This window comes from Macrotis lagotis, chromosome 3, assembly GCF_037893015.1.
Source record: "Macrotis lagotis isolate mMagLag1 chromosome 3, bilby.v1.9.chrom.fasta, whole genome shotgun sequence".
NCBI classification, from domain to species: Eukaryota; Metazoa; Chordata; class Mammalia; order Peramelemorphia; family Peramelidae; genus Macrotis; species Macrotis lagotis.
In genome coordinates this window covers 238,304,769-238,329,858 of record NC_133660.1, presented here as the reverse complement: position 1 = coordinate 238,329,858, position 25,090 = coordinate 238,304,769, and the positions used below count along the sequence as shown (strand labels likewise).

Here is a 25,090-nt window from a genome sequence, read left to right as displayed (position 1 = left end):
CTACCCCATGAATTTCATTTTCTAAAGAAAATTTAGTCCGTTTTGAAATTTATCTGTGAACTCTCTGCTTAGAGGCAGGATAAATATTAGATGTACTTGAGTGTTTCAAATTCCCATTAAAATACTGAGGTAACAAAATGAGCAGTGATGTCTCAAGTTTTTGGGTCTTGCCAAATGGGCCAATGCTTGCAAATCCTCTGCCATGTAGTAGTCTGTCTTTGAAAGTTTCTGTGACTTTTCTCTCCCTCAATGTCCCTCAAAAATAACTTGAGAAAAAACCGCAATACTTGGCTAATTCTTTTCTCTAGAGTGTAGATTTCTTCCTAATTTGTATTGGGTTGCTAAAACCTTTGCAAACCCTGGCCAAATGAAGCATCAGAGGAAGACCCTTAATGGTAGGCTTAGTTGCTAAAATGATATTAATTCCATTTTTATCAACAAATATGAAAAAAAACCCATCCCTCCCCTGGTCTTGTCTTTGTCTTCAACTTTTGACTAAAATTCTTAAGAGTGAATGTGGCTAAAAGGGAGATGTAATGGGAATAAGAGATAGGAAAGGTGGAATAGGCTAAGATTTTTTTTTTTATTATTGCAGTGAACTATTACAATGATATGGAAGGGGGAAAGGTGAGGGGGAATGAGGGAACCTTCGCTCTCATCAGAGGTGGCTCAGAGAGGAAACAGCACAGATACTCAATAGAGTATAGACATCTGGAGTGAAAAGGGGGACAGGGGAAGGGGGGGGGATATGAGTCATGGAGAAGAGACTGGACCATGGGGGAGAGTGGTCAGATATAGCACATTTTCTTTTTTACTTCTTTGCAAGGGGCTGGGATTAGATGACCTGTCCAGGACCACAGGGCCGGGTGGTTGCTGGGCCTAAGGGGTGGTACTTGAGCTCAGGGCTTCTTGGCCCCAGGGCCGGTGATCAGACTGCTGCGTCACTCAGCTATCCTACAGCACATTTAAGAAGAGGGACAGAGTGAAAGGAGAGAGAAAATATAATATATGGTAGTGGGGAGGAATGGATGGAGGGAATTACAATCAGCAACAGCAACAGTGCAAAAATATCGAAGTCACTTTTATGACAGACTTATCATAAAGAATGTGATCCACCGAAGACAGAGCTGATGGTATCAGAACACAGACTGAAACATTTTTTTTAATTTTTTTTCTCTTTCCTTTACTTTATTGCTCATGAGGGTCTATATCTTTTGGGGGAGGGGACATTATGTTTACTCTTAAACAAGAATATTTTAGTTATGTATAAAAAAATTTGTACAAAAATAAATATAAAAAAAGAGGGAATTGGTGCATATTGCATATAATGTAGAAGGTATTCCTGGAGTCATGAAATTGTTAAGGGGATCTTAGAAATCATTTAGTCCAACCTCCCTGTCTGAGGGACCCAAAATGATCAGTTCCAGCTTATGGTTAGTGCTTTGACCCATCAATTTAAGATGATTTAGTTTTCAGTATTCAGAATTGAGGGACAACACATTGTTTTTAAATCCTTTTGTGTGTGATCTGTTCCAGGTGTTGCACCTCCATCTTTCGTAGCAATCAAAGCAGGAACAACACTCTACCAGCTAACAACAGCAGGAGAAGCTGTTTCCTGGAACTCAGTATTTGTCCTGATGATTTTAGCAGTTCTCTCTATTCTACCAGCTGTCTTCCAGAAAAAACTAAAACAGAAGTTTGAGTAACAAAGCACTTTGGTTTTAATTTCCCTGTATTTTCATCTCAGGATCTGCAATTCCACATTTTTCTGTTTTGAAATCATCTCTTCACCAATGGAAAAAGGGAACAATTTCCTATCAAACAGCTGATGGAAGCCATTTGAAGTGGCAAGGAAGAAGAGGAAGTAAAATGGGAATTGGAAAAGGACATTGACTTGCTTGTTGTTGGTGGGTAGGGAAACATTACCTTGTGAATGAATACCTAGCCAGTCGCTGCAGACAAGTATTAATGGTGGGTTGCAGAGACCTCTTCATCTAAACTGGTAGACCTAATCTAGCTGATATAATTCCAGGACCTGGGTAAACTTATCCCTGACTTGGTAATTGGGGCTGTTGATTTTCCCTTCTCCCTTCCCTCCCTTTCCTAAGTGATCACCTAATGGATATGCAACAGTACTTGCTGGAAAACAAAAGTGTTAAAATTCCTACTGAGATCAGCCTTTTTTACAGAGTTTTAATTGGGAAAATGAGATTGACATGCTATGGTTCTTATTTTTTCCCCTCTTGGGTTTGTGCTAATGGATTTGTTTAAATACAGGCTCTTGGAAGATTGAGAAATTCAGTTAGGATATCAAGTTTTTCTACTTTTGTGGGGTTTGATTTTTGTTTTGTTTTGAATTTTTATCATGAATTTGTCTGAATTTTGAAATTCTGACCTCAATTTGTTCTTTCTCTTTAAACTAGTTTTGCCAATATTTCAGTTGTACCTCTATGTATACTAGGGTGATCAAAATTAATGACAATAATTTCTATCCAAATAATATTTTAGAATACTATTCCTCTTTGAAAACTCAAAAGAGAGTTTCCAAAGCATCACTCCAAATACCATCTGAAGGTGGGTAGAAAAATTGCACTGCTTCAGTTTTTAGGGACAAAAACTTAGTGCCAGTCCATATCTTCACTGGTAAATATAAATTGGATAGATAGTTATGGAATTTTCATCTTTAATTTATTAGTCTGGTACTTAAAGTATGTTATGTAATTCCACTTTTTAGTGCATGTTATACTGATAAGGTGAGGTTTTTGTACCTGATTGGTAGTTTCTTGTTTGTGACTGCTTTAGATCAATGCAGTTTTCACATTAGGTGCTTTATTTTTGTCTTAGGTCACCTAATAAAAAAAGAACACTGTCTCAAATGGTAACAACTCTAATTAGGTAGTACTAGAAAAACTACTCGCTGCTTGCTGCTTGTTTGCAATGCCTCTGATTCTGGACTTTGCCATTCTGCAAGGTTTTTTTCAGTTTTGTTTTCCCAGAAGTTTGTCATTACATTAGAGTATACTTTAGAAACAAGGGAAATCCTATGTTATTTTTTTTTTGATTTAGAAAGATGTGGTCATCTTTAAAACTGGTTTCTGAAATGTAATGTGGATCAATCCATTACTTTGTCACAGTATTAACAAATGCATTTATTGTAAATACACAGAAAATATATTAACATATACATGTCTCATTGCTTTATGTTATCTGATTTAATTTTATTCATAGAAAAAGCTTCCTTGTTGCTTTTAGAGCGCACAACACAGGTTTGAGTGTTTTTTACATAAAATGATCTAAAACATACTTTATGAACAAAGTAGTTACTAATTTAAAAAAAATGACAGAGTAAATTTTTACTTCAAAATATGGACTTGAATTTTAATTTATGAGCTTGGACTTAGCAGAGCAGTAAAGCGTCCTAGTACTGAGTTTGTCATCTGAAGCCCTCATAATTGTTGCCTTTTCAGCGTTATTTTGTCATCATCATTAACTGTTCAGTTGCTTCCTTCTACTTTTAACCTTTGCATAGTAGATGAAAATGACTGCTGTTTTTAGTTCAGTGTTTTTTTATTTTTTCCAGGAATGTCATTGACTTCACACCAGTAGTTGTAGATTCCTTTTCTGCTAGGAACGAATCCTTGAGCATGTTTTACTGGGAAAAATATAGCCAGTGGCATGCAAAGGCCCCTTCACAAATGTGATATTGATAGACTTGTTTTAATGTCCCAAATTAATAAAGTCCAGTTGGCACAAGTTTTAAGTCCTTTGGAGAGCTGCCATGAAACAAATGGGAAGGTAAGCAAAGTTGGTAGGAAGGTAAAACACTAACTAACCATGTGAGATTGCATTTACTTGGCAAAGTAGACCATCTTTGGAACTGTTGTATTATGTTTTGTGTACAATATTTTTAAGATACTCAGTGTAAGCTGAACTGTGATGGGAATAAAACACTTAAGAAACATCTCCTTTGTTGTACATGGATTTTATTTCACAGACTTTTTCTATTAACTTATCTTGAAATTATGAACTCATTGAGGTTGTAAGTATCCCCAAAGTATGAGTTATTCCATAATAATGTTTATTAGCCTGTGTGATTGCCTCAGCTGGACAATCTCCCATAAGGGTAGGATGGGTTGTGTCTTAGTTTTGTGGCTTCTCCTAGCACCAGCAGGGCTCTCTGTATTTTGGTCTAGACCTCCCTCTTGGCAATACAGAGCAGGAAAGACTCTGCACTGGGAGTCTTTAGAGAGTACTAAGAAGCTAAATGATTTGCCTTAAACATAGTATGGATTAGTAGTAAAACTTTAATTCATCTGGGCTGTTTCTTTTTAAAATTTTTTTTATTAATTTTCCAATTATATACAATAGTAGTTTCTACCTATCATTTTTTGAAAGATTTTGAATTTTACAGTTTTCTCCCCATCCCCTCACAGAAGGCAATCTGATAATCTTTACATTGTTTCCATGCTATATACATTCATTAAAATTGAATGTGTTGAGAGAGAAATCCTTGAGGAGAAAATAAATTATTAGAGATAGCAAAATTATGTTGTACATAAGACATTTAAAAAAAATTTGAAGGTAATTGGTCTTTGTTTAAACTCCACACTTTTTTCTATGGATACAGGTGGTATTCTCCATCACAGGTACTCTAAACTTGTCCCTTATTATTCCATTGATGGATGAATAAATCTATTAAAGTTTATTATCACCCTCAGCTTGCTGTTAGACTGTATAGTGTTCTTCTGTTTCTGCTCATGTCACTCAGCATCAGTTCATGAAAGTCTTTCCAGGCTTCTCTGAAATCCCATCCCTTTTGGTTTCTAATAGAACAATAGTGTTCCATGGTGTCTATATTCCACAATTTGTTCAGCCATTCCCCAATTAATGGACATTCATTTGATTTCCAATTCTTTGCTAGCACCTGGGCTGTTTCAAGAAATATTTTTTGAATTTTATTTTAAGTTCTAAATTCTCTCCCTCTCTATTCCTTGCCCCACTTATTGAGAAGTATATATGAAGTTACATTAACTTCATATTAACTACATGGGAGGGAAATATGCTTCAATCTGTACTTGAAGTTGATCAGTTTTCTCTCTGGAGGGGGATAGCATTTTTCATCAATACAATGATCAGGCTGGCTCAGAGTTCTCTGACCATGGCCCAGCCAAGGCTGCTTGGCTGTTCTTTTATCTCTCTCTCTCTCTCTCTCTCTCTCCCTCTCCCTCGTCCTTCCTTATGTCCTGTAACCTTTTTAATAAATTTTTGTTTTATTCCCACCCGTACTTTCCTGAGTCTAAATAATGATTCCTTATAGGCATAACCGAACCCAAGTAGCCAGTAGCTACATTTTGGCAGCCAACAAAGAGATTCTCTCTACACAGACTGGGAAATTGGATTGAGCTCCATGGCACTGTCCTTAGCTCCATGAGCAACAACTGAATTATGATTTTTTTTTCTGAATCTCTTATACCAAATTACAGCCTGGAACATTCTTGGTTCTCTTTAGTGCTCAAACCACCTGATGCTCTGGTTTATAGCTATATAGCTCCAAGACCAGTCTCTTCAGGATGCCAACCAGCTGTGCCAGCCAATCATTTCCTGGACCCTGCCTCAATGAAGCCCTCACTGTAATACATTCATCTCCAAATGGACTCTGAAAGGCCAGAAGACTGGTCCTAAAATGACTGGGGGGGGGGGGGATGATGTAGGGAAAGAGGAAGAGAATTTGAATGTAACAGAAAGAATTTGGGTGGACATGTAAATTGACTCTTGGGATGTAAATTGACTTGAAGTAGAGAGTTATGATTGTAACAAATAATTGTTATCTTGGGTGGGGACCCTCCCCATTCTTTAGGTTTGTTTTTTTTTTTGCAAGGCAAATGGGGTTAAGTGGCTTGCCCAAGGCCACACGACTAGGTAATTATTGAGTGTTTGAGGCCGAATTTGAACCCAGGTACTCCTGACTCCAAGGCTGGTGCTTTATCCAGTGCACCACCTAGCCGCCCCTCCTCAATAACTTTTTTTCTTTTTTAGGTTTTTGCAAGGCAAATGGGGTTAAGTGGCTTGTCCAAGGCCACACAGCTAGGTAATTATTAAGTGTCTGAGACCAAATTTGAACCCAGGTACTCCTGACTCCAAGGCCGGTGCTTTATCCACTGCGCCACCTAGCTGCCCCTCTCAACTTTTTGAACTGTTTTATCCATTTGACCTAAGCTGGTTTTTAGCATGCTATTTTCTTGAGCATTTTTTTGGATTTCCTTGACTAAGCTGCTGACTTCGTTTTCATGTTTTTCCTGCATCTCTCTCCTTTCTTTTCCCAGTTTTTCTTCCAACTCCCTCATTTGATTTTCAGTCTTTTTTGAGCTCTGTCATAGCCTGAGCCCAATTTCTGTTTTTCTTGGAGTCTTTAGATGCAGGAGCTTGTGCTTCCTCATCTTCAGACTGAGTATTTTGATCCTTCTTGGGCTCATTTGCAAAATATTTCTCAATGGTCTTCCTCTTGTTTCTCTGCTTGCTCATTTTCCCAGCCTGGGCCTGGTTTTGGGGTGTTTCCTGAGCTTTTGGGACACTCCCACAAGGGTCTCAGTGTGTGAGGCTCTGTCCTCCCTCCTGGTCCGTGAATGACCATAAGCGCCCCCCCTCTGCCATGGGGCCGAGGTGGGGGGCTGTTGTTCTATGGGGGGCCTAGACTGGGATCAGGATCTGCATGTGGTCAGAGCCCCAGAGTCCTGTTCCAGGGGCAGAGGACAGAGCTCTGCAGTCTCTCTTCACTCCCCTCCCTCAGCACAATGGGCTCATGCCCTGGGGGCTCCTGCTTACGGGCTCCGCCTGCTTCTGTTTCCTGGATCAGGGCTGGGGAAACACCAAGCTGCTCCCTGTGTGCACTGAGGGCTGGGCTCCTTGTGCTCGCTCTGGCAGAGGTCTCCCGCTGTTTCCCCACTTTGTGCCCGGTGCTCCCCGGGGTGCAGCTCAGGAGACTCCCCAGCTGCTGTGAGCCGGTCTCCTAGCGCCCTGGGGCTGCCTGCGGGAGGCTGAAGTTCTTTGGCTCTGGCGGGCCACCCCTCCGGCGGGCGCCCCCTCCTGCCCCGGGAGCAGAGCCTTTCTGCTCTTTTCCAGGTTACCTTGAGTAGGAGAACTGCCTCACTGGGTCCCTTTGTGGGTTCTGTCTCTCGAAAGTTTAGTTAGAGTCCTTAGCTGATGAGTTTTATCAGAGAGCTCCTAAGACTCGATCCCTTCTTGTCGCCATCTTGGCTTCGCCCCTCTTTTTTTTTTTTTTATTTAAGGTTTTTGCAAGGCAATGGGGTTAAGTGGCTTGCCCAAGGCCACACAGCTAGGTAATTATTAAGTGTCTGAGGCCGGATTTGAACTCAGGTACTCCTGACTCCAGGGCTGGTGCTCTATCCACTGCACCACCTAGCTGCCCCCTGTCATTTCTTATATCACAGTCATATGTTCAACCATTCTCCAGTTGAGGGGCATATCCTCAATTTCCAGTTCTTTGCCACCATAAAAAGAGTTGCTATAAATATTTTTTTCACAAATAGATATTTTCCCTTTCCCTTTGATCTCTTTAGGATACAGACCTACTTGTGGTATCACTGGGTTAAAGGGTATGCACAGTTTTATAGCCCTCTGGACATAGTTCCAAATTGTTCTCCAGAAAGATTGGATCAGTTCACAATTCCACCAACAGTCCATTAGTGCCCCTGTTCTTTCCACACCCCCTCTAGCATTTGTTATTTTCCTTTTCTGATATGTTGGTCAATCCTAGAGGTCTTGATGCACCCCCCCCACCTTGCTTTGCACGTATGTAGGGGTTTGGGGATAAATTAATTTCTTAACAAAGGAGCCCATCTAAGACATATAATAGGATCAAATTATCTTAGGGTTTAGAGTTGAAAGAGACTGGTTGAATCACTCTTATTGTTAGAAGGTTCTTATAATATTATATAACCAAAATTTGAGTTACCTATAACTTCCATATATTGCTGTGTTCTGAATGGATAGAATTCCTTTTTTCCCCCCATAGCAAATTCCTCTTGTCTTGAGTTTCTTAATTTTTTATAGAATGTGGCTCCTGCAGGTCCTATAGCCATATCTCTTTTCTTTCCTTTTTTTTTAAATTTTTACAAGACAGTGGGGTTAAGTGACTTGCCCAAGGTCATGCTACATCTCTTGAAGACCCAGAAAAGAAAGTTTTGTCACCAGCTTCCTTAGGACTATGAGATGCTTCAGCATCAGAAACTGATATGTCCTCAGTGGCAATGACATGAAAAGGGAGGTATTTCTATCTGCTTTACTGCTGTACCACTACAGACAATGGAACTTTTCCCATCTGATTCACCCCTAAAACCTGACATGAACGTTTCTCCCCCTTGGAGAGCAGGGCCTGTCTTTTCTGTTTTTATCCCCTATCCTGAGAGCACAATGTTTTCTTTGCACATACTAAATGCTCAATAATTTCTTTATTCATCCCAGTGTGGTTTCCAGACCCCTCACCTTCCCAGGCATCTTAGATTTTGTGTGTGTGTGTGTGTGTGTGTGTGTGTGTGTGTGTGTGTGTGAATAAGTCACACAGCTAGTATCAAGTGTCTGAAGGTCACATTTGAACTCAGGTCTTCTGACTCACTCCATCACCTATTTGGTGCTTCTAGATACATTAATTGAAATGGGATGCCCCCTTTGTCCCCTGCCCTCCACTGGGCACAGAACTCTAGAAGGCATCATGCATGATACAGTAGAGAGTGAAGAATTAGGGTCAGATGGCATGGTTCAAAATCCTGCTCTGCCACTTACTTTGTGATCTAGACCCATCACTTAACTCTGGACTTCAACCAGAGATCATAGCCTTTTTCTTTGCTATTAACACTGTCCACCAGAATTCATTGCACTCATTTGACAAATATCACGTGCCAATAGAAAATACAGGTACATAAACAACTATAATCTATTCCTCTTCTATACTGGTTATCTAATTTGATGATGATAACTGAATTCATTGCTCAATTGCTATTCTCACCCCATCATACTCTTTCCCCACACCAATAATTGCCAGCCCTACTGGTATTGCTGTTCAAATATTCTTATATCCTCGAATAAACCTTCCTTCTCTCCCAACTCCTACTGTAAAGCCACTTATCCCTTCCATTGTGCTCCTTGAGATATTTTCTCCATAGGTAATGCTATTACTTTCATTTTAAACCTTTTCCCTTTTTTCCCCCATCTTTAGCACTTAGTGAAACCCTACATCCTTTCCAAAACTGGTTGCACTGTCAGACTCAATGGTCATGGTAGGGGAATTGGATTGGTATGCGCGAGGTTCCCCTTTGCCATTTCCAAGTTATTCCTCTGCTTCCATCACTCTGGCATCTTCATTTGAGGTTCATTCAACTCATATTCTGCACTTGAAATTCTGGTGAATCTTATCTGCCAAACTCTAGGTTGCTTTCCCTTCATTGAGTTTAGTACTGACTCAGTCTTACCTAACCCCAGCTATCACACTAGGGGTCTTAAGACTTAGTGATCGCCCCTCGAGCACTGTAGCTTTACAGTTCCTCAATTCATTTCCCCTGACCTTAACCCACTCTTGGCTTCACAGCGAGATGGGTCATGTTCTTGATCTTGCTATCACTTATGCACGTCCACTTCCATGATCTTGAACCCCAAATTTCCCTTTTCTGACAATTCAGCCACTGCCTCTCCCTTGCAACCCTTGACTCAGTTCTTTATCCTCATTGTGACTTCTTGTCCAACTTCTCAGTTTTCCCCAGGCCATCGGTCCTGCACTGGCTGGCTACATTCTCTTGGAGTCCCTTATCTCTATCCTCTTGCCAATTTTGCCCTTCCAAGCCTCAGCCTTGGATTATTTCTGCCATCTGCTTTGTTCACTCCCTTATATTCATGCTGCCAAATGAAGTTGGAGAAAATCATGAAACCATATTGTTTCTCTACTGCGAGGTTATATTATGTAAATCTCATCTGGGCCTTCCTTGTGGCAAGATGAACTTTTTACATCTTCCTAATTCTGGAGGCAGTTCTGTAGCTTAGTAGATGGAGTCAGGAAGACCTGAGTTCAAGTGTGGCCTCAAGATACTCACTAGCTCTGTGACCCTGGGAAAATCATCTAATCTTTGTTTTAATCCACTGCGGAAGGAAATGGCAAAGTAGTTCACTGTTTTTGTGAAGAATATCCTATATGCTCCATGACCTTGGGCAAGTCACTTAACCCATTGCCTTGCAAAAAACTAATTAAAAAAAGTATTCTATATGAATTCACAAAGAATAGAACACAACTGAACAACAATCAATTCATTGTTCAACCTGTAACAACATTTTCAAACTTCTCTAGCCCTCCCCAGAGCTGCCACAAGTCTCCCACTCTCAGCTGAAAATCGTGCTTTGTTTCACTTAAAAATTTGGACATTTGCCATGAGCTACCTCTTCTCTCCCCTTCGTCTCACATCTCTGATGCCTTCTCCCACTCTCATCCCTGTCTTACATGAAATGACTCTTCTGTCAAACCAAACCCCTCTGAATACACATATGATCCATTGTATCCCATATTGTTTTATTTTAGCAGATTGCTCCCTATATCATCCCCACTTATTAATCTTCAATTTTTCCCTATTGACTGTCTCCCTACTGCCTATAAATGCATCCATATCTCCCTTCTATCCTTTATCTTGCCTCTCACGTCTAGGTTTGAAAATATCTTAAATTAGTGACTCCATTTTCCTTTCTCTTATTCTCTTGCATATCTGGAAGTCTGACTTCAACTCCTCATTCAACAAACTGAACTTTCCAAAATTATTAATGATTTCTTAATTGCCAGTTCTTCCTTTTCTCACTCTTCATCCTTGACTTCTCTGCAGCCTTAATGACCCTGTCAGTCCTTTTTCAGATTTTCATAACCTTGTCCCTTTCCATCTTTCCAATGTTCTTACCCATTCCTTCTTTTCTTTGATCCAGTGGCACTGACCTTACTGTTGTTTATAGTGGCACATTTCCCAAGTAAGTGACTTTCATTGGCTGTCTCCTATGCCCAGAATTCTCTTCCTCTTCATCTCTGCACCCTAGTTTCCTAGCTTCCTTCAAATCTTACTTTCTACAAAAGGGTTTTTTCAGTCCCCCTTAATGCTTTCCCTCTATGATTATCTTAAATTTTTCATATATATGTAAATATATATATATATACACATATGTATCAATTTTACAAATTTCTTTGCATGTGTCTGCTGATTAGACAGAAATTTTTTTAGTTTTTTTACAAGGCAGTGGGGTTAAGTGGCTTGCCCAAGGCCACACATCTAGGTAATTATTAAGTGTTTGAGGTCAGATTTGAAGTAAGGTCCTCCTGACTCCAGGGCCAGTGCTCTATCCACTGAACCAACTAGATGCTCCTAGATAACTTTTTGAGAGTGGATCCTGGTTTTTGCCTTTCCTTGATCGCCAGGAAAAGAAGAGACCCCCAGATCCAGTAGACTAGGGCTTAAAATTATACATGACTCAAGAACAGTACTTAAACATTTTCTGGCACAGGGTAGACACTATGAATACCTGTTAATTTGACAGGAGATAAGAAATGGAAAGGAAAAGGGGAGGAAAGGTCTCACTCAAAGGAGAGGTCCCTTTCCCTTTGAATGGAGGCGCATTCAAAGAAAATTCTATGAAGGAGGAGCCACTCAGCTTGCGCTTCAAAGGGCCTTGAGGAGATGTAGGGAGGAAGGAGAAGGAGAAGGAGCTGTCCAGTTTGTCCAGAGTTCAGAATGTGAAGGAGGGCAATCTGGAAAGATGGGTTGAGGTTAGATTTCAGTCACAAAGACCAGAATTAAGAATTTATACTTTTTTTTTTGTTAGACAGTGGTACCCACTAGAGGTTTGATAGTCATGGTGCATTAGGAAAACAATCCAGCAGCAAAATGAGGTAGAGATTGAATAGAGTATAAACTAGAAGCCAGAAGAGGAGAGGATAGTTGCAATGAGAATTAAAAAGAAAGGACCGATGGAATCCATCAAACATTTATTAAGTTCCTTTTATGTATTAGTCACTGTCTAGGCACTGGAATACCAAAAAACCTCTGCTCTTAAAGGGGCAAGAATTATTATAGAGGATATGGTGGAACCAAAATGGAAGAATAACATGAAGTACAATGAGTTTTCCACAGCCCAAAACAAATAAGCAAAAAACCCAAACAACCTCTAAAATCTCGATCAGGATATTTAAGAAAAAAAATCACAGTCATGTTTTCCATCTCAGGTCAACAGAGGGAGACAGTGAAGCCTGTGGACACTGGGGACTGGGCTGGCTTGACCAGGAGTACCCCACCAGCACAAGGTGAGGTCCATGCACACCAGGGAAAGGGGCATAAAATTATCCATGGCTCAGGAGTGAACGGTGACTGCTGACAGCTCTGTTGCTCATTCCCTAGTTCCAGGTCATAGCTATCTTGGAGTGTTATTCCAGGATGAAGGGAGGGAATGAGCCTGAGCTGTTCGGTAGCAAGCAGGTAGAGGCTGGGAGCAGGGGTCTAGCTCTGGTCTCCAGCCCAGTGTGAAGCCTGTGGTGGAAGAACCAAAGGGAAGTCTGCCGTTCTGCTCATGCTGAACCAGCAGAGCTTCCCAACCAGCTGCTCCGGGGACTGAGGGCAGCAGCACTCTCCTGAACCTCCAAAGGCAAAGGTCCTGCCTGGGCCTGTGGCTCAGTCCCAAACCTGGACAGGGACTTAGAGAGCTTAGACCAAGAATGCAGTGAATTGATGCTACTCCTCCATCCCCTCTATAGTCCTCTTCTCTCCATTTATGCAGAAGGTAAATGAAGGCAAATCATTTCCTAACTAGTCTCCCTGCAGTGATTCTCTTTGTTTTGGGTTTTTTTGGGGTTTTTTTTTTAGGTTTTTGCAAGGCAACGGGGTTATGTGGCTTGCCCAAGACCACACAGCCAGGTAATTGTTAAGTGTCTGAGGCCGGACTTGAACTCAGGTACTATTGACTCCAGGGTGGGTGCTCTATCCACTGCGCCACCTGCAGTGACTCTTGACTCTCTCCACTGCAATCCATAAATACAAATGATTATTTATAATTGCATATTACTTAGTATAATAGTAATTATTTATTAATAAATCCATATTAGTTGGTTAGTTCGTTGCCCTTTGTTCTTGAAGAGGACCAAAATGACATCATTATATCTGAGTCAAGGTACAAACCTTCAGTGACTCCTTATTGCAGATAGCACTAAAAACATTTAAAACTTTTTGCAGTTTTTTTCCAATCAACTTTAGTAACCTTATTACATATTCTCCTTTATACACTCTCTAGCTAAATTGGGTTATTAGCTGTTCTTCAGTTCTTGACTTGCCAATTTTTGATTCTGTTTTCCATTCTTAGAATTTGTTCCACCATTCCTTTTTTTTAAGGACAAATTCAGCGTCAATTACTTTATGAGGACTTTTTTTTAAACAGGAAAAAATCAATTTATGATATGTTTTATATTAAAGGATTCTCTCCTCTCCCCCCTCTCTCTCCCTCCCTCCCTCCCCCATCTCTCCCCTCTCTCTCTCTCTCTCTCTCTCTCTCTCTCTCTCTTTCTCTCCCCCTTCACCCCAAATTTTTCTAGAGTACTTTATCTAGATGTCTCCTTTGTTACTGTGATGATTTCAAGCCCTCCCCACATGTAACATAAGCACATGCCACTTGGATCAGAGGTAGATAAATATCTTTGGTGTGACATTGGCTTCTGAGTGTAGTTGTGAAAGTAGAAATCCTGTAAAAGGGTTTGAATTAGCTCAAACTTTGAGTTGTCCATTGGAAAACCCTTCATTTGAGCTATCATCCTGGGCTTTCTAAGTCCCCACTCCATTCCACAGGCCCACAGGCTCACTGAATAAAAAAAGCAGATGAAAACCCCCAAATCCCAACCAGTGGGCTATATCCTCTTTTACCTCTAGAGGGCAGTCAAGCCTGCAGCTGTCAGAACTGGCCCATTATGATCGGTCTTTGAGGATGATTTAGAATTGCCTTTTTTTTAACCTCTTATTATCTTGAGTCCCAATCTAATCGAGGAGATGAAACATTGATCAAATACTAAAATGCAAAGTTTACTATTCTATTTTCCATTTCCCCCCACCACAGTGATATATTTCACTCCCTCAGGTGGCATCACTGTATACCCCAAGATTTACTATGTGATCACATAGTTTTAAAAATAAGGTATGAAAATGTAAAAGATAATATAAGTTCTTCCAGTCAAGTACACTTCCTCTTGGATCTAACCATAGCACCTATAGAGGACTGCTGTTCCCTTTCCAATCCCAGATTTATAGATTAAGGAAAGTGGGGAACATGATGCTAGCCAGGACATTGGGCTCAGAGTCAAAAAGCCCTGACTTCAAGTGTGGCCTCAGACATTTGCTGGTTGGGCAACTCGTTCCACCTTGTATGCCTTGGTTTCCTCAACTGTAAAATGGTAAAAATACTAGCACTGACTTCCCAGATTGTTGTGAGGACCTGATAAAGTAAGATTTGTAAAGTGTGTGGCACAGCCTATGTTCTCTTTCCCTCATTCTCAACTCACCTATCCATCATGCAAAAATATTCACAGAAGCTACCAAACCTCAACTGATTTTCCCATTTCAGAGATCATCTCCTGAAGTTTGAAATTCATCTTTTGAGAACAAACCCTGTTTGATTCAAGAACCAAATAAATGAAAAAGGGAGAGGAAATTCTATTTATGTCTATTTTATCCTGTCCTATGACACCTCATAGCTATGAGATTTATTCCAACTTTAGGTCAATCCCTCTTTACTGGTCCTGCCTCTTGCAGAGAGATTAGGGACAATCTCTTTCTGTTGGAGTGTCTCAGAAAGATGAGCCCTCCCCCTTCCTCTCTGAATGGTCCTGAGCCTATGCAAAAGAGTCGATGAGGGGCGGCTAGGTGGCGCAGTGGATAAAGCACCGGCTCTGGAGTTAGGAGTACCTGGGTTCAAATCCGGTCTCAGATACTTAATAATTACCTAGCTGTGTGGCCTTGGGCAAGCCACTTTAACCCCATTTGCCTTGCAAAAACCTAAAAAAAAAAAAAAAGAGTCGATGAATAATAAGTGATTCCATGATAATGAAAACAGATTATCCCCAGTACACTCTTCCTAATATAAAAATTATCTATGTACATGCTCTCTCCCTGCAGTAGGTTGTAAGCTCTTTGAGGACAAGGGCTATGTGACTTTTTAATCATTGCATCTCCAAACCCTAGAAAATTTGCCATATAACTAGTAAATTAATACATTTTTGTTGACGTTTTCCCACTGCATCATTGCTGCAGCAATAAACAAATAACATAAATATAGGAGGGGTTTCTTTTTTTAAATATTTAAATCAGCTTTCAGAAATGATGATTTATGCAAGTTGATGTATCACTTCACACATCATTCACACCTTATGGTAGCAATAAGAACATATTTACTTGTTTTGTTATTGACAAGAGACTTTGCTATGGAATTTGCTATCCAAATTTGTTTTCACATGTTCAATAAATTCTGTATCGTAGACAAAAGGGGAAGGACTTTTTGGCTAACAAGAAAGAGCTAAGAAGAAAGGAATACAGGTATCAATCACATCACAACTCATATTTTGAAATGGCTTATCTGCAAAATGTGTGTATTAATTGTACCTCTTAAAGGTAGATAAACTTGTAGCTCCGTTTAAAGTGATTTGGATTGTCAATTCCTATCAGAGAAATATGATAACCAAACACTAGGCCAAGTGAGAACTAGGCTGCTATCTAGTTCTCTCTGCCTTCTTCTTTTATCCAAGTCTAACTATCTCACATGTACCTTTTATTTTTGACAAGGCAATGGAGTTAAGTGATTTGCCCAAGGTCACACAGCTAGGTAATTATTAAGTGTCTGTGGTTGGATTTGAACTCAGGTCCTCCTGACTCCAGGGCTGGTGTTCTATCCACTGCACCTTCTAGCTGCCCCTTCACAAGTACATTTTGATGAGTTGGTTATATAAAGGAAAAAGCACTGGACTTTGAATGAGAAGACCTGGTTCTGACTCTTGGCAATTATCATTTGTCAATTGATTAATTGATAGATTGGCTCCTGATTAGATGGAGCTGACCCCAAGATATTTTTCACCTTGCCAAGATGTACTCAGCCTCCTTGTAGTAAAAAGTATAGAAAACTGAGGAGTATCCAAAAATGGGTAGATAAGATTTACAAGACAGAGAAGAACAGTTATCTTGACTGTTTTGGTTATTGAGTTCTTTGTATTTTTTCCCTGTTAAATAAAATCTTCAATATATTTGCTGTTTTGTTAGTTTAAGTACTTACATAGGAGTCTTTTACCATTTTTTTCTTTGTAGATACCTGGAAACAAACCAAATTGTTATGTTCCCAGGGGAAATTCTGGTTTCCATGAACCCAAGAATGATGGTGGATGAGTTTGCCAAATTGATTATTATGTAAAACCTGAGAGGCCACTCTGAGCCATGGCACATCCTGCCATTTGTTCTGGTCTTCCTCATAAGAGAGTAAATAGAGTATGCTGAATTGTTCTTCCACATGCCTACCCTTCAGAAGCGGTATGGTGACTGCTTACATGAGTAATGGATGTGGAGTCCGGAGACCAATTAGCTCTGCACAGAGTAGAAGGGGAAGCTGAGGGGTCTGCAATGGGGAGCCGTAGACTCTGAGTAAAGTAGCCGTGAAGCATGCCAAGCTAGCCCGGGGAAGTGCCCATGCTATTTGGCAACACTGGGAAACTCTGGGTCCTAACCAGGAGCTGTGGGCAACATGAGGATGAAGATGATGCATGGAGAGAATCGAGCTGCTGAGCTATGCTAAGAGGCAGGGATTCAGAGAGAAAGAGAGAAGGGTCTTGGCTGTGGGCTTTCATGTTGATACCAGAGTACACAGAATCAGAGGGAAGGAGGGGAGATCCAAATGCCAATGGGCATTTGGACCACCTTCAGGATCCACAATGGGCACAATGGTGCTCATGGCTAAGACACAATGAAGTACTGGATTATGAGTTTTGCGGAAACCAAGGCTAAACTTTTGTGTAGTGGGGAAATGCAACTCAATAGAAGGGGAACTATTACTTTTGTTTTGGCAAGGGGGCTTTCCTGTTTTTTAATTATTTTTGGTAAGCTTGTTCTAGGGTTGAGGTTTTTATCAGCATCAATGCTTCAATGCTTATAGAGAATTTGGGAACTCTTTTGAGGGACATGGACCAATTTTGGTTTTGGAAAGGGGACTTTCTTACTTTTTAATTGTTTTTAATAAACTTGTTCTACGGATGAGGTTTTTATTAGCCTCAAAATTCCTTTGAGGGGCACGGACCAAATTCTGGGGCCAAATGAGCCATAGAAATTTTAATCAGTCTTTAAGATTAGCCTGGTCAGTCACAGGTTGAGATCTAACACTCAGATTGCAAGCCTAATAATAATACTTGTATAACCTACCTTATGATATTAGCAACTAGGAGGCACAAGGAGCAGAGCTGGACCTAGAGTCAGGAAGACCTGAGTTCAAATTACACCCTTACTTTGTGATCCTGAGTTCCTCATGTATATAATAGACATAATAGCAGCACCAGCTTCCCAGGATTGTTGTGTGGAATAAATGAATTAATATTTGTAAAGTGCTTTGCAAATCTTGAAGTCACATATAAATGCTATCATCATCATCATCATTATCACCCCTTCAAAGTTCACTTGCAAGTGCCTACACCTCCATGCAGCCACAGTCCTTGAAATCTCTCCATCCTTGTCCAAAACTAGCAGTAATTTCTCACTTGTCTTAATTCATAGAACTTTATATTTTATTCACTTAATTATATTCTTTTTTTATTTGTTATATATATGAACATATAATTTATTATTCAATCCTTGTATAGTCAATAATTCACATTTATATTCCACTTTAAAGTTTATAAATCTTTGTGTTTCTTCACAACAATTAAATAATTTGCCCCTATTTTATTTTTTTAAAACAGGGCAATGGGGTTAAGTGGCTTGCATAAGGCCAAAAAGCTAGGTAATTATTAAGTGTCTGAGGCTGGATTTGAACTCAGGTACTTCTGACTCTAGGGCCAGTGCTCTATCCACTGTGCCACCTAGCTGCCCCAAATGTATCTTTTTTAAAAAATTTATTTATTTAATTTGAATTTTATAATTTTTCCCCCTAATCCTGCTTCTCTCCCCCCACCCCTCACAGAAGACAGTCTGTCAGTCTTTACATTGTTTCTATGGTATACATTGATCTAAGTTGGATGTGATGAAAGGGAAATCATATCTTTAAGGAAAAACAATAAAGTATAAGAAATAGCAAAATTACATAATAAGATAACTTTTTTTTTAATTAAAGGTAATAATCTTTGTTCAAACTCCACAATTCTTTCTCAGGTTACAGATGGTATTCTTCATCACAGATACCCCAAAATTGTGCCTGATTGTTGCACTGATAAAATGAGTTAAGTCCATTAAGATTGATCATCACCTCCATGTTGCTGTTAGGGTGTACAATGTTTTTCTGATTCTGCTCATCTCACTCAGCATCAGGCCATACAAATCCTTTCAGGCTTCCCTGAATTCCCATCCCTCCTGGTTTCTAACAGAACAGCAGTATTCCATCACATACATATGCCACAGTTTATTAAGCCATTCTCAAATTCTTGGACGAGTGAATGTATCTTAAGGTGAAGCAGCTGAGTGGCACATTAAAAAGAGTGCCAGATCTGGAGTCAGAAAGGCTCATTTTCCTGAGTTCAAATGTGACCTCAGATACTTCCTAGCTATGTGACCCTAGACAAGTCACTTAACCCTGTTTATTTCAGTTGTCCATCTGTAAAATGAACTGGAAAAGGAAATAGTAAACCTCTCTAATATCTCTGCCAAGAAAACCCTAAATGGGGTCACATGGACTCTGGAATGACTGAAACAACCAAACAACAACAATCATTTGGGAAAGCCTTATTGAAAACTATATGATGCTTAAATATCTCAATTTATGTAGGCCTGTTTAGCTCTTCAGGGAGGGGGCAGTTATATGTATTTCTAGGCAAATGTTATTTGCAGAGTGTAGGATGTTTTGTTTTGACAGCTTCAGACTGTATGTGTATGAATGTGTATATGTGAGTATGTTGGGGAGGGGGGATAGAATTTTATTTATATCAGTGTCTCTACTCATGAGTAAAGTGCTAGGACCTACAGAAGAGAGAGAAAGAGGGAGAAATAAAGGAGCTATTTATAAACTTAGAATTTCCCTTTTTGAGTAAGAGAGACAATATTTTTTTTTTCCTCAAATGTCACAGAATCACAGAATTTTATAGCCAGAAGGGACCTTGAAGATCGTCAAGTCCTATCAGTACTTGTAAAAGAATCATTTTCCATAGGATTGCCAGCATTAGTCATTTAACCTCTACTTGAAAAGCCCAAATGAAGGGGAAGCCACTACCTCACATGGTAGACCATTCTACTTTGGGGTGGTGCCATTTATAGTAGGCAGATTTTTCTTGAATTTCCCAAGGCAGCTTTCACCTCCCAATCCTAACTATACCCTCTGGGGACCAATCAAAACAAGCCTAGTTCTGTCTTTTGGAGCCAGGGAAAAAGAAGTCTAGCCATGCCTGCACATGGCAAGCCTTCTAGCCTATCCCTCCTAAGTCTCCCATCTCTAAGTCAAACATCCCCATTTTATCCAATGTCCATATAATGTGACCTCATCATTTATATTATTATACATATTATATATCATATATATACATGTATATATATATATATATATCCAAACAAACATCCCCACTTCATCCAATACCCATATAATAAAATCTCATTGGCTATATTATTACAAATACATTATCTCTATTTATCCATCCATTTATCTATCTATCTATCTATCTATCTATCTATCTATCTAATCTATCTATCCATCCATCTATTATCTCCTCTTTGGCATACTCCAGTATGTCAAGCTCTGAGAAATGGTTAGAACAAAACATAACATGCCAACTATGGTCCAACAAGGGTGGTGGTTGTTGCCCTTCGTTGTTGAAGAGGACCAAAATGACATCACTGTGTTAGAGTCTTTCTGTGTGTGGCTCTACCACAGGTCAGGGACAGATAGTCCATGTGACCACTGAAGGTAATTCTCTAAACTTGCACATCTTATGTTTCCTTTGAGCCAGTTCAATTCTTTTTTGCTCATAGAGCATAGCACCTCTGTGATAAGGGTAGAAATATTAAAGCAAAAACAACCCCCTCAAGGAGCTTACATTCTTCTTTAAAAATGTATTTTAATTTATGAAATAAAGCAGTATTTTATAGCAGAATACAATAAAAATGATTGTACATGAAACTGAAAATCTACTATGTACAACTTGCTATTCCTTTCAAGTATATAAAAATTATCATGTAATTTCTTTTTTATTTTATTTTCTTCCCTCTCCCTCCCTGACCTAGAGATAGCTACCATAATGCACAAATAGAAATATGTGTGCAAATTATTCTATATACACCTCTATCAGATCTTTCTCTGGATGCAGATAGCAGAAGAAAGAAAGCATATGTCCTTCATAGTTAATTTGGGTAAATTAATTTGAGCTTACATTCTAATAGGACAAAAAAATACACAAGAGTTGGAAGAGGGGAGACATGTTGGTCCAGAATGTAACAGAGATGGTTAGTGGGGCCAGATGATATTGATGGATTCACAACTGGAGAGGGGGTGAAGGAGAGGCTCTCAAGGTAAGGTAACGGGCCAAACTGGTGAAGCATGTGTGGAGTCTGCCTTAAATAGTGGACCAAGTGAAGCAGTGAAATGTCCTGATCTTATTCATACAATGTGTCTGGCTATGTGGTTCCATTATATACTTATGAACTTGTGGGTTTTTTTTTTTAACCCAAGTGTTGAACTTTACATTTCTCTTCATTATATTTCGTCTGAGTTGATTTGGCACTTTAGCCTGTCTTTGACACCCAACTCCTCCTTTCCAATTTCATTCATGCCATCTAGAAAGCTTTAAGTCATTGATAAAAAAAATGTTGAATAGCACATGGAGTAGGGCAGAAGCCTGGGGCTGCCCTCCAAATGCATATTGACCCATTAATGACTTCTTTTGGGGTTTGCTTATTCAATCAGTTCTAAATTCCCTGATTTGTATTGTTGTCTAGCCAAAATCTTTCCATCTTGTTCACATCTAGAATAAACAACTCTGGTCAATGTTTTGCTAAGATTTAGATGCATGGTATCTCTAACAGTCCCTTTATCTACCAGACTTACTACTGTCAAAAGAGGTTATATGGGGGTGGCTAGGTGGTATAGTGGATAGAGCACTGGCCCTGGAGTCAGGAGTACCTGAGTTCAAATCCAGTCTCAGACACTTAATAATTGCCTAGCTGTGTGGCCTTGGGCAAGCCACTTAACCCCATTGCCTTGCAAAAAACCTAAAAAAAAAAAGAAAGAAAAAAAGTTGGATGCAACTGAAAATAACTGAGCACTAAAATTATGGGTCACCTCTAAGGTCCCTTCAAATTTGAATCTGTGGTCCTGCAAAACTAGCCAATATATGAATCAAATGGGTCAGCCTATCCAAAGTTTCATAGTCCAGCACTTAAAGGTACCCTTTTAATTTCTTCTTTGGTGCTAACTTTTGTCTTAACAATTACATGGTATTCAGTTTTGTTGTTGCTGTTGTTATTTCCAGTTATATTAATTATGTATACTCTTTTCCTGGATCTGCTTACTTCAAGGTGATAAAGAGTCTTCCCATGTTTCTCTGAATTCTTTCCTCTATTTTTTTTAAATAAGAATTATTGATATCTTGGTTTTTTACCTCACAGTCATTTCCTGCCCACTGCTCTCCCCTGGGAATAAACAAAATAACCAGTTCAGCAAAAATTACTGATTACATGACTGTGAGACATCCTTCACCATAATCTTCTACCTCTCTGCTGAGCAGAGAAGGATGTGCTTCATTATCTGTTCTCTGAGACATAGAATTGGTTATTATAGTTACTCAGAGTTCAACTTCCTTTGAATATTTTTTCATCCTTATTTTAAAGTCATTGTGTTGTTCTCATTGTGTTTCTCTTACTCAGCCTCAGGTCATACAGCTCTTCCCATGTTTCTCTGAATTCTTCCTAATTACAGTTTCTTACTGATCAAGAATTCACTATTAGACTCTATAGTTTGGCTACCTATTCCTCAGTTTGTGGACACCCACTTTGTTTCCAGTTTTTTGTTGCCATAAAAAGGGCTATTACAAATATTTTGGTATAGAGTAATCAATCAATCAATCAATCAGTCCGTCAGCAAGAATGTACAACTAGCAATTAGTGTTAGTATTAGGGACTGTTCTACAGAGCTGGGGTTTAAGGCAAAGTTTCCTTCTCTTATGAAGGTTACATTCTACTGAGAGAGGCAACTATGTACACAATAAACATGTATAGTAGGTAGAGAGATATACATGTGTATATAAGCTGTTTTAGCTTCAAGAGCTTAAAACTGAATTAAGACTTTTGTCACACCGTGTGTGTGTGTGTGTGTGTGTGTGTGTGTGTGAACACTGCATCAGTTTAAAAAGGGGAGACAGCTTCTGGTTCAGAACCCCCCCCCAAAAGGGTCTGCTCTTTCCTTAATTCTCCCTAACCATGTCTACCAAAACTTTACTTACTTCTTTTATCTTGATTTTGTTTCAAATATAGAGAAGCCAGAGGTTGAAAAAGATTTAAATTATAGCAGAGAATCAAACCTCTATCTGAATGCTAAGAATTTTAACTGGGGGCTTCTCAGCTATTGTAATTATAATAATAACTTCTGATGTGATGGAAACTCCATTAAAAATAAAACCAGAGGGGCAGCTAGGTGGTGCAGTGGATAGAGTACCAGCCCTGGAGTCAGAAGGACCTGAGTTCAAATACAGCCTCAGAGGCTTAATAATTGCCTGTGTGACTTTGGGCAAGCCACTTAACCCCATTACCTTAAATAAATAAAATTAAAAAAAATGAAGCCAGAGCAAAGGCAAGGAGCTAGGAAAGGGATAGTTTTATATGAGGTACTGGAAAAAGGTGAATTTGGTTGTAGCTAAAATATGCAAAGGAGAATGGTAGGTCATAAGGCTAGAAAGACAGATTGGAGCTAGGTTGTGAAGGAGGAGTTTGGCAGCAGTTAGGAAGTACAGTGGATAGAAGCACCAGCCCTGGAGATAACTGAGTTCAAATGTGACCTCAGACATTTAGCACTAACTGTGTGATCTTGAGCAAGTCACTTAACCCTGATTGCCTTGCATCCAGGGCCATCTCCAGTTGACCTGATTCATATCTGGCCACTGGACCCAGATGACTGTGGAAGAGAAAGTGAGACTGATGACTTAGCACAGCCCCCCCCACTCAAATCCAATTCATGTACCTGTCATAGCATTACCTCTATGATGTCATGATCTTCTTTGAGAATGGAGGACAAAACATCATCATTATCATTAGTGGAGTTTATAAGTGATCTTAGAGGCAACAGGAAGTCTCTAGAGTATACGTAGAGGCATATCATGTTCAGACCCAAGTTTTAGGAAACCACTTTGGGAGCCTTGTAAGAAGATGGATTGGAATAGTGAGAGACTTGAGCAAGGAAAAATTGATGAGGACTTGATATGTAGGGTGAAAGAATCAAGAATTAAAATAATACCAAGGTTGCAAACCTGGGTGACTGGGAAGAACAGTGGTTAGCATTTATATAGTACTTAAGGTTTGCAAAGTGCTTTACAAATATATTATTTATTTATTATCCCTATTTTGAAAATGAGGAAACTGAGGCACACAAGGATTAAGTGACTTGTACACAGTCACACAGCTAGTAAGTGTCTCAGGCGGAATTTCAACTCAAAGACTCCTGATTCCAGTTCCAACAATACCTATCTGAGGAAGTTTAGAAAGTGTTTTTTTTGGGGGGAGAGATGATATTTAATTTTAGACATGCTGAATTTGAGATGTCACCAAGACAATTCAAAAAGTCCAATCGGCAGGACTGGAGTTTGGGAGAAAGACTGGGGCCATATGTGTAGATCCAGAAGTCATATGCATAGAGAGGATAATGAAACCTTGAGAGGTTGATGAAGTCACTAGTAAAGTTTAAAGAGAAAGGAAAGTTCAAGAAGGGGCCATAGAGAGATTCCCCAAGATTAAGGGTCATGATTTGGGTGATGATTAGGTAAAGGAAATGGAAACCAAGAATGGTCATGCAAGAAGGAAGAGAACCAAGACAAGAGCAGTGTCACAAAGACCCAAAGGTTGAGAGACTATCTCAGAGGAGATGGTGGTCAGTTTGTCAAAGGCTCCAGAGAGATCAAGAAAGATTAGGATTGGGAAAAGGTCATTAGATTTGGCAATTAAAAAATCATTTATAACTTTGACAAGAGCTATCTCATTTGAGTGATGAGTTTGAAAGTCAGCCTGTAGATGAGTTTAGAAGAAAGGAGAGAGGAAGGGGAGGCATGAGTATGAATAACTTTTTTTCTAAGAGATTATCTGCGGAAAAGAGAAGATATAGCAAAGTCCCTTGTGTCTTTTGCAATTGCTATAAGGTAAAATAAAGGCTATTCTGTATTTGTTATGTATTTAATAACTTGAGTGATTATATAGGCTCTGCAGAACCCTTTTACTCACTTTGGTGCCATGATATCACCAAGTGGCTCAATGGATTGATCTCTAGACCTGGAGTCTGGGAGATTTCAAATCTGACCTCAGACACTAACTGTGTGACCCTGGACAAGTCACTTTGCTCTATTTTCTTCAGTTTCTTCATCTGTAAAATGAGATGGAAAAGGAAATGGCAAACCGCTCCAGTATCTTTACCAAGAAAATCCCAAGTGGTGACTTGAAGAGTTGGATGCAATTGGAAAATGACTGAATAGCAGACAAAAACTATACTATATTTTTATTAGAAATTTTCCTGGAGCAACTCCAGGTGGGGATATCAAACTAAAGAGAAAATCTAATCTAATCTTTAGGTCCCCCAAACAGAAAAATTCATATGAATTTAGAGACTTGGGTTGCCTTGGGCCACATTTTTAATTTTGTTTGATGTATTTTGTTTT

At 39.5% G+C, this 25,090-nt stretch overlaps 1 protein-coding gene across 2 annotated transcripts in view; it reads left to right on the top strand.

The window, feature by feature from the left end:
• Positions 1-3,995, top strand: part of TMEM41B (transmembrane protein 41B) — a 40,856-nt gene extending 36,861 nt beyond the window's left edge. The window contains exon 7 of one of the 2 annotated variants that reach the window (XM_074230276.1): positions 1,537-3,995. In XM_074230276.1, the coding sequence (XP_074086377.1) occupies positions 1,537-1,706 (170 nt within the window). In that variant the 3' untranslated portion in view covers positions 1,707-3,995. The remainder of the gene's footprint in view (positions 1-1,536) is intronic. The other variant, XM_074230275.1, reaches the window with a different exon arrangement.
• The last annotated feature ends 21,095 nt before the right edge of the window (positions 3,996-25,090 follow it).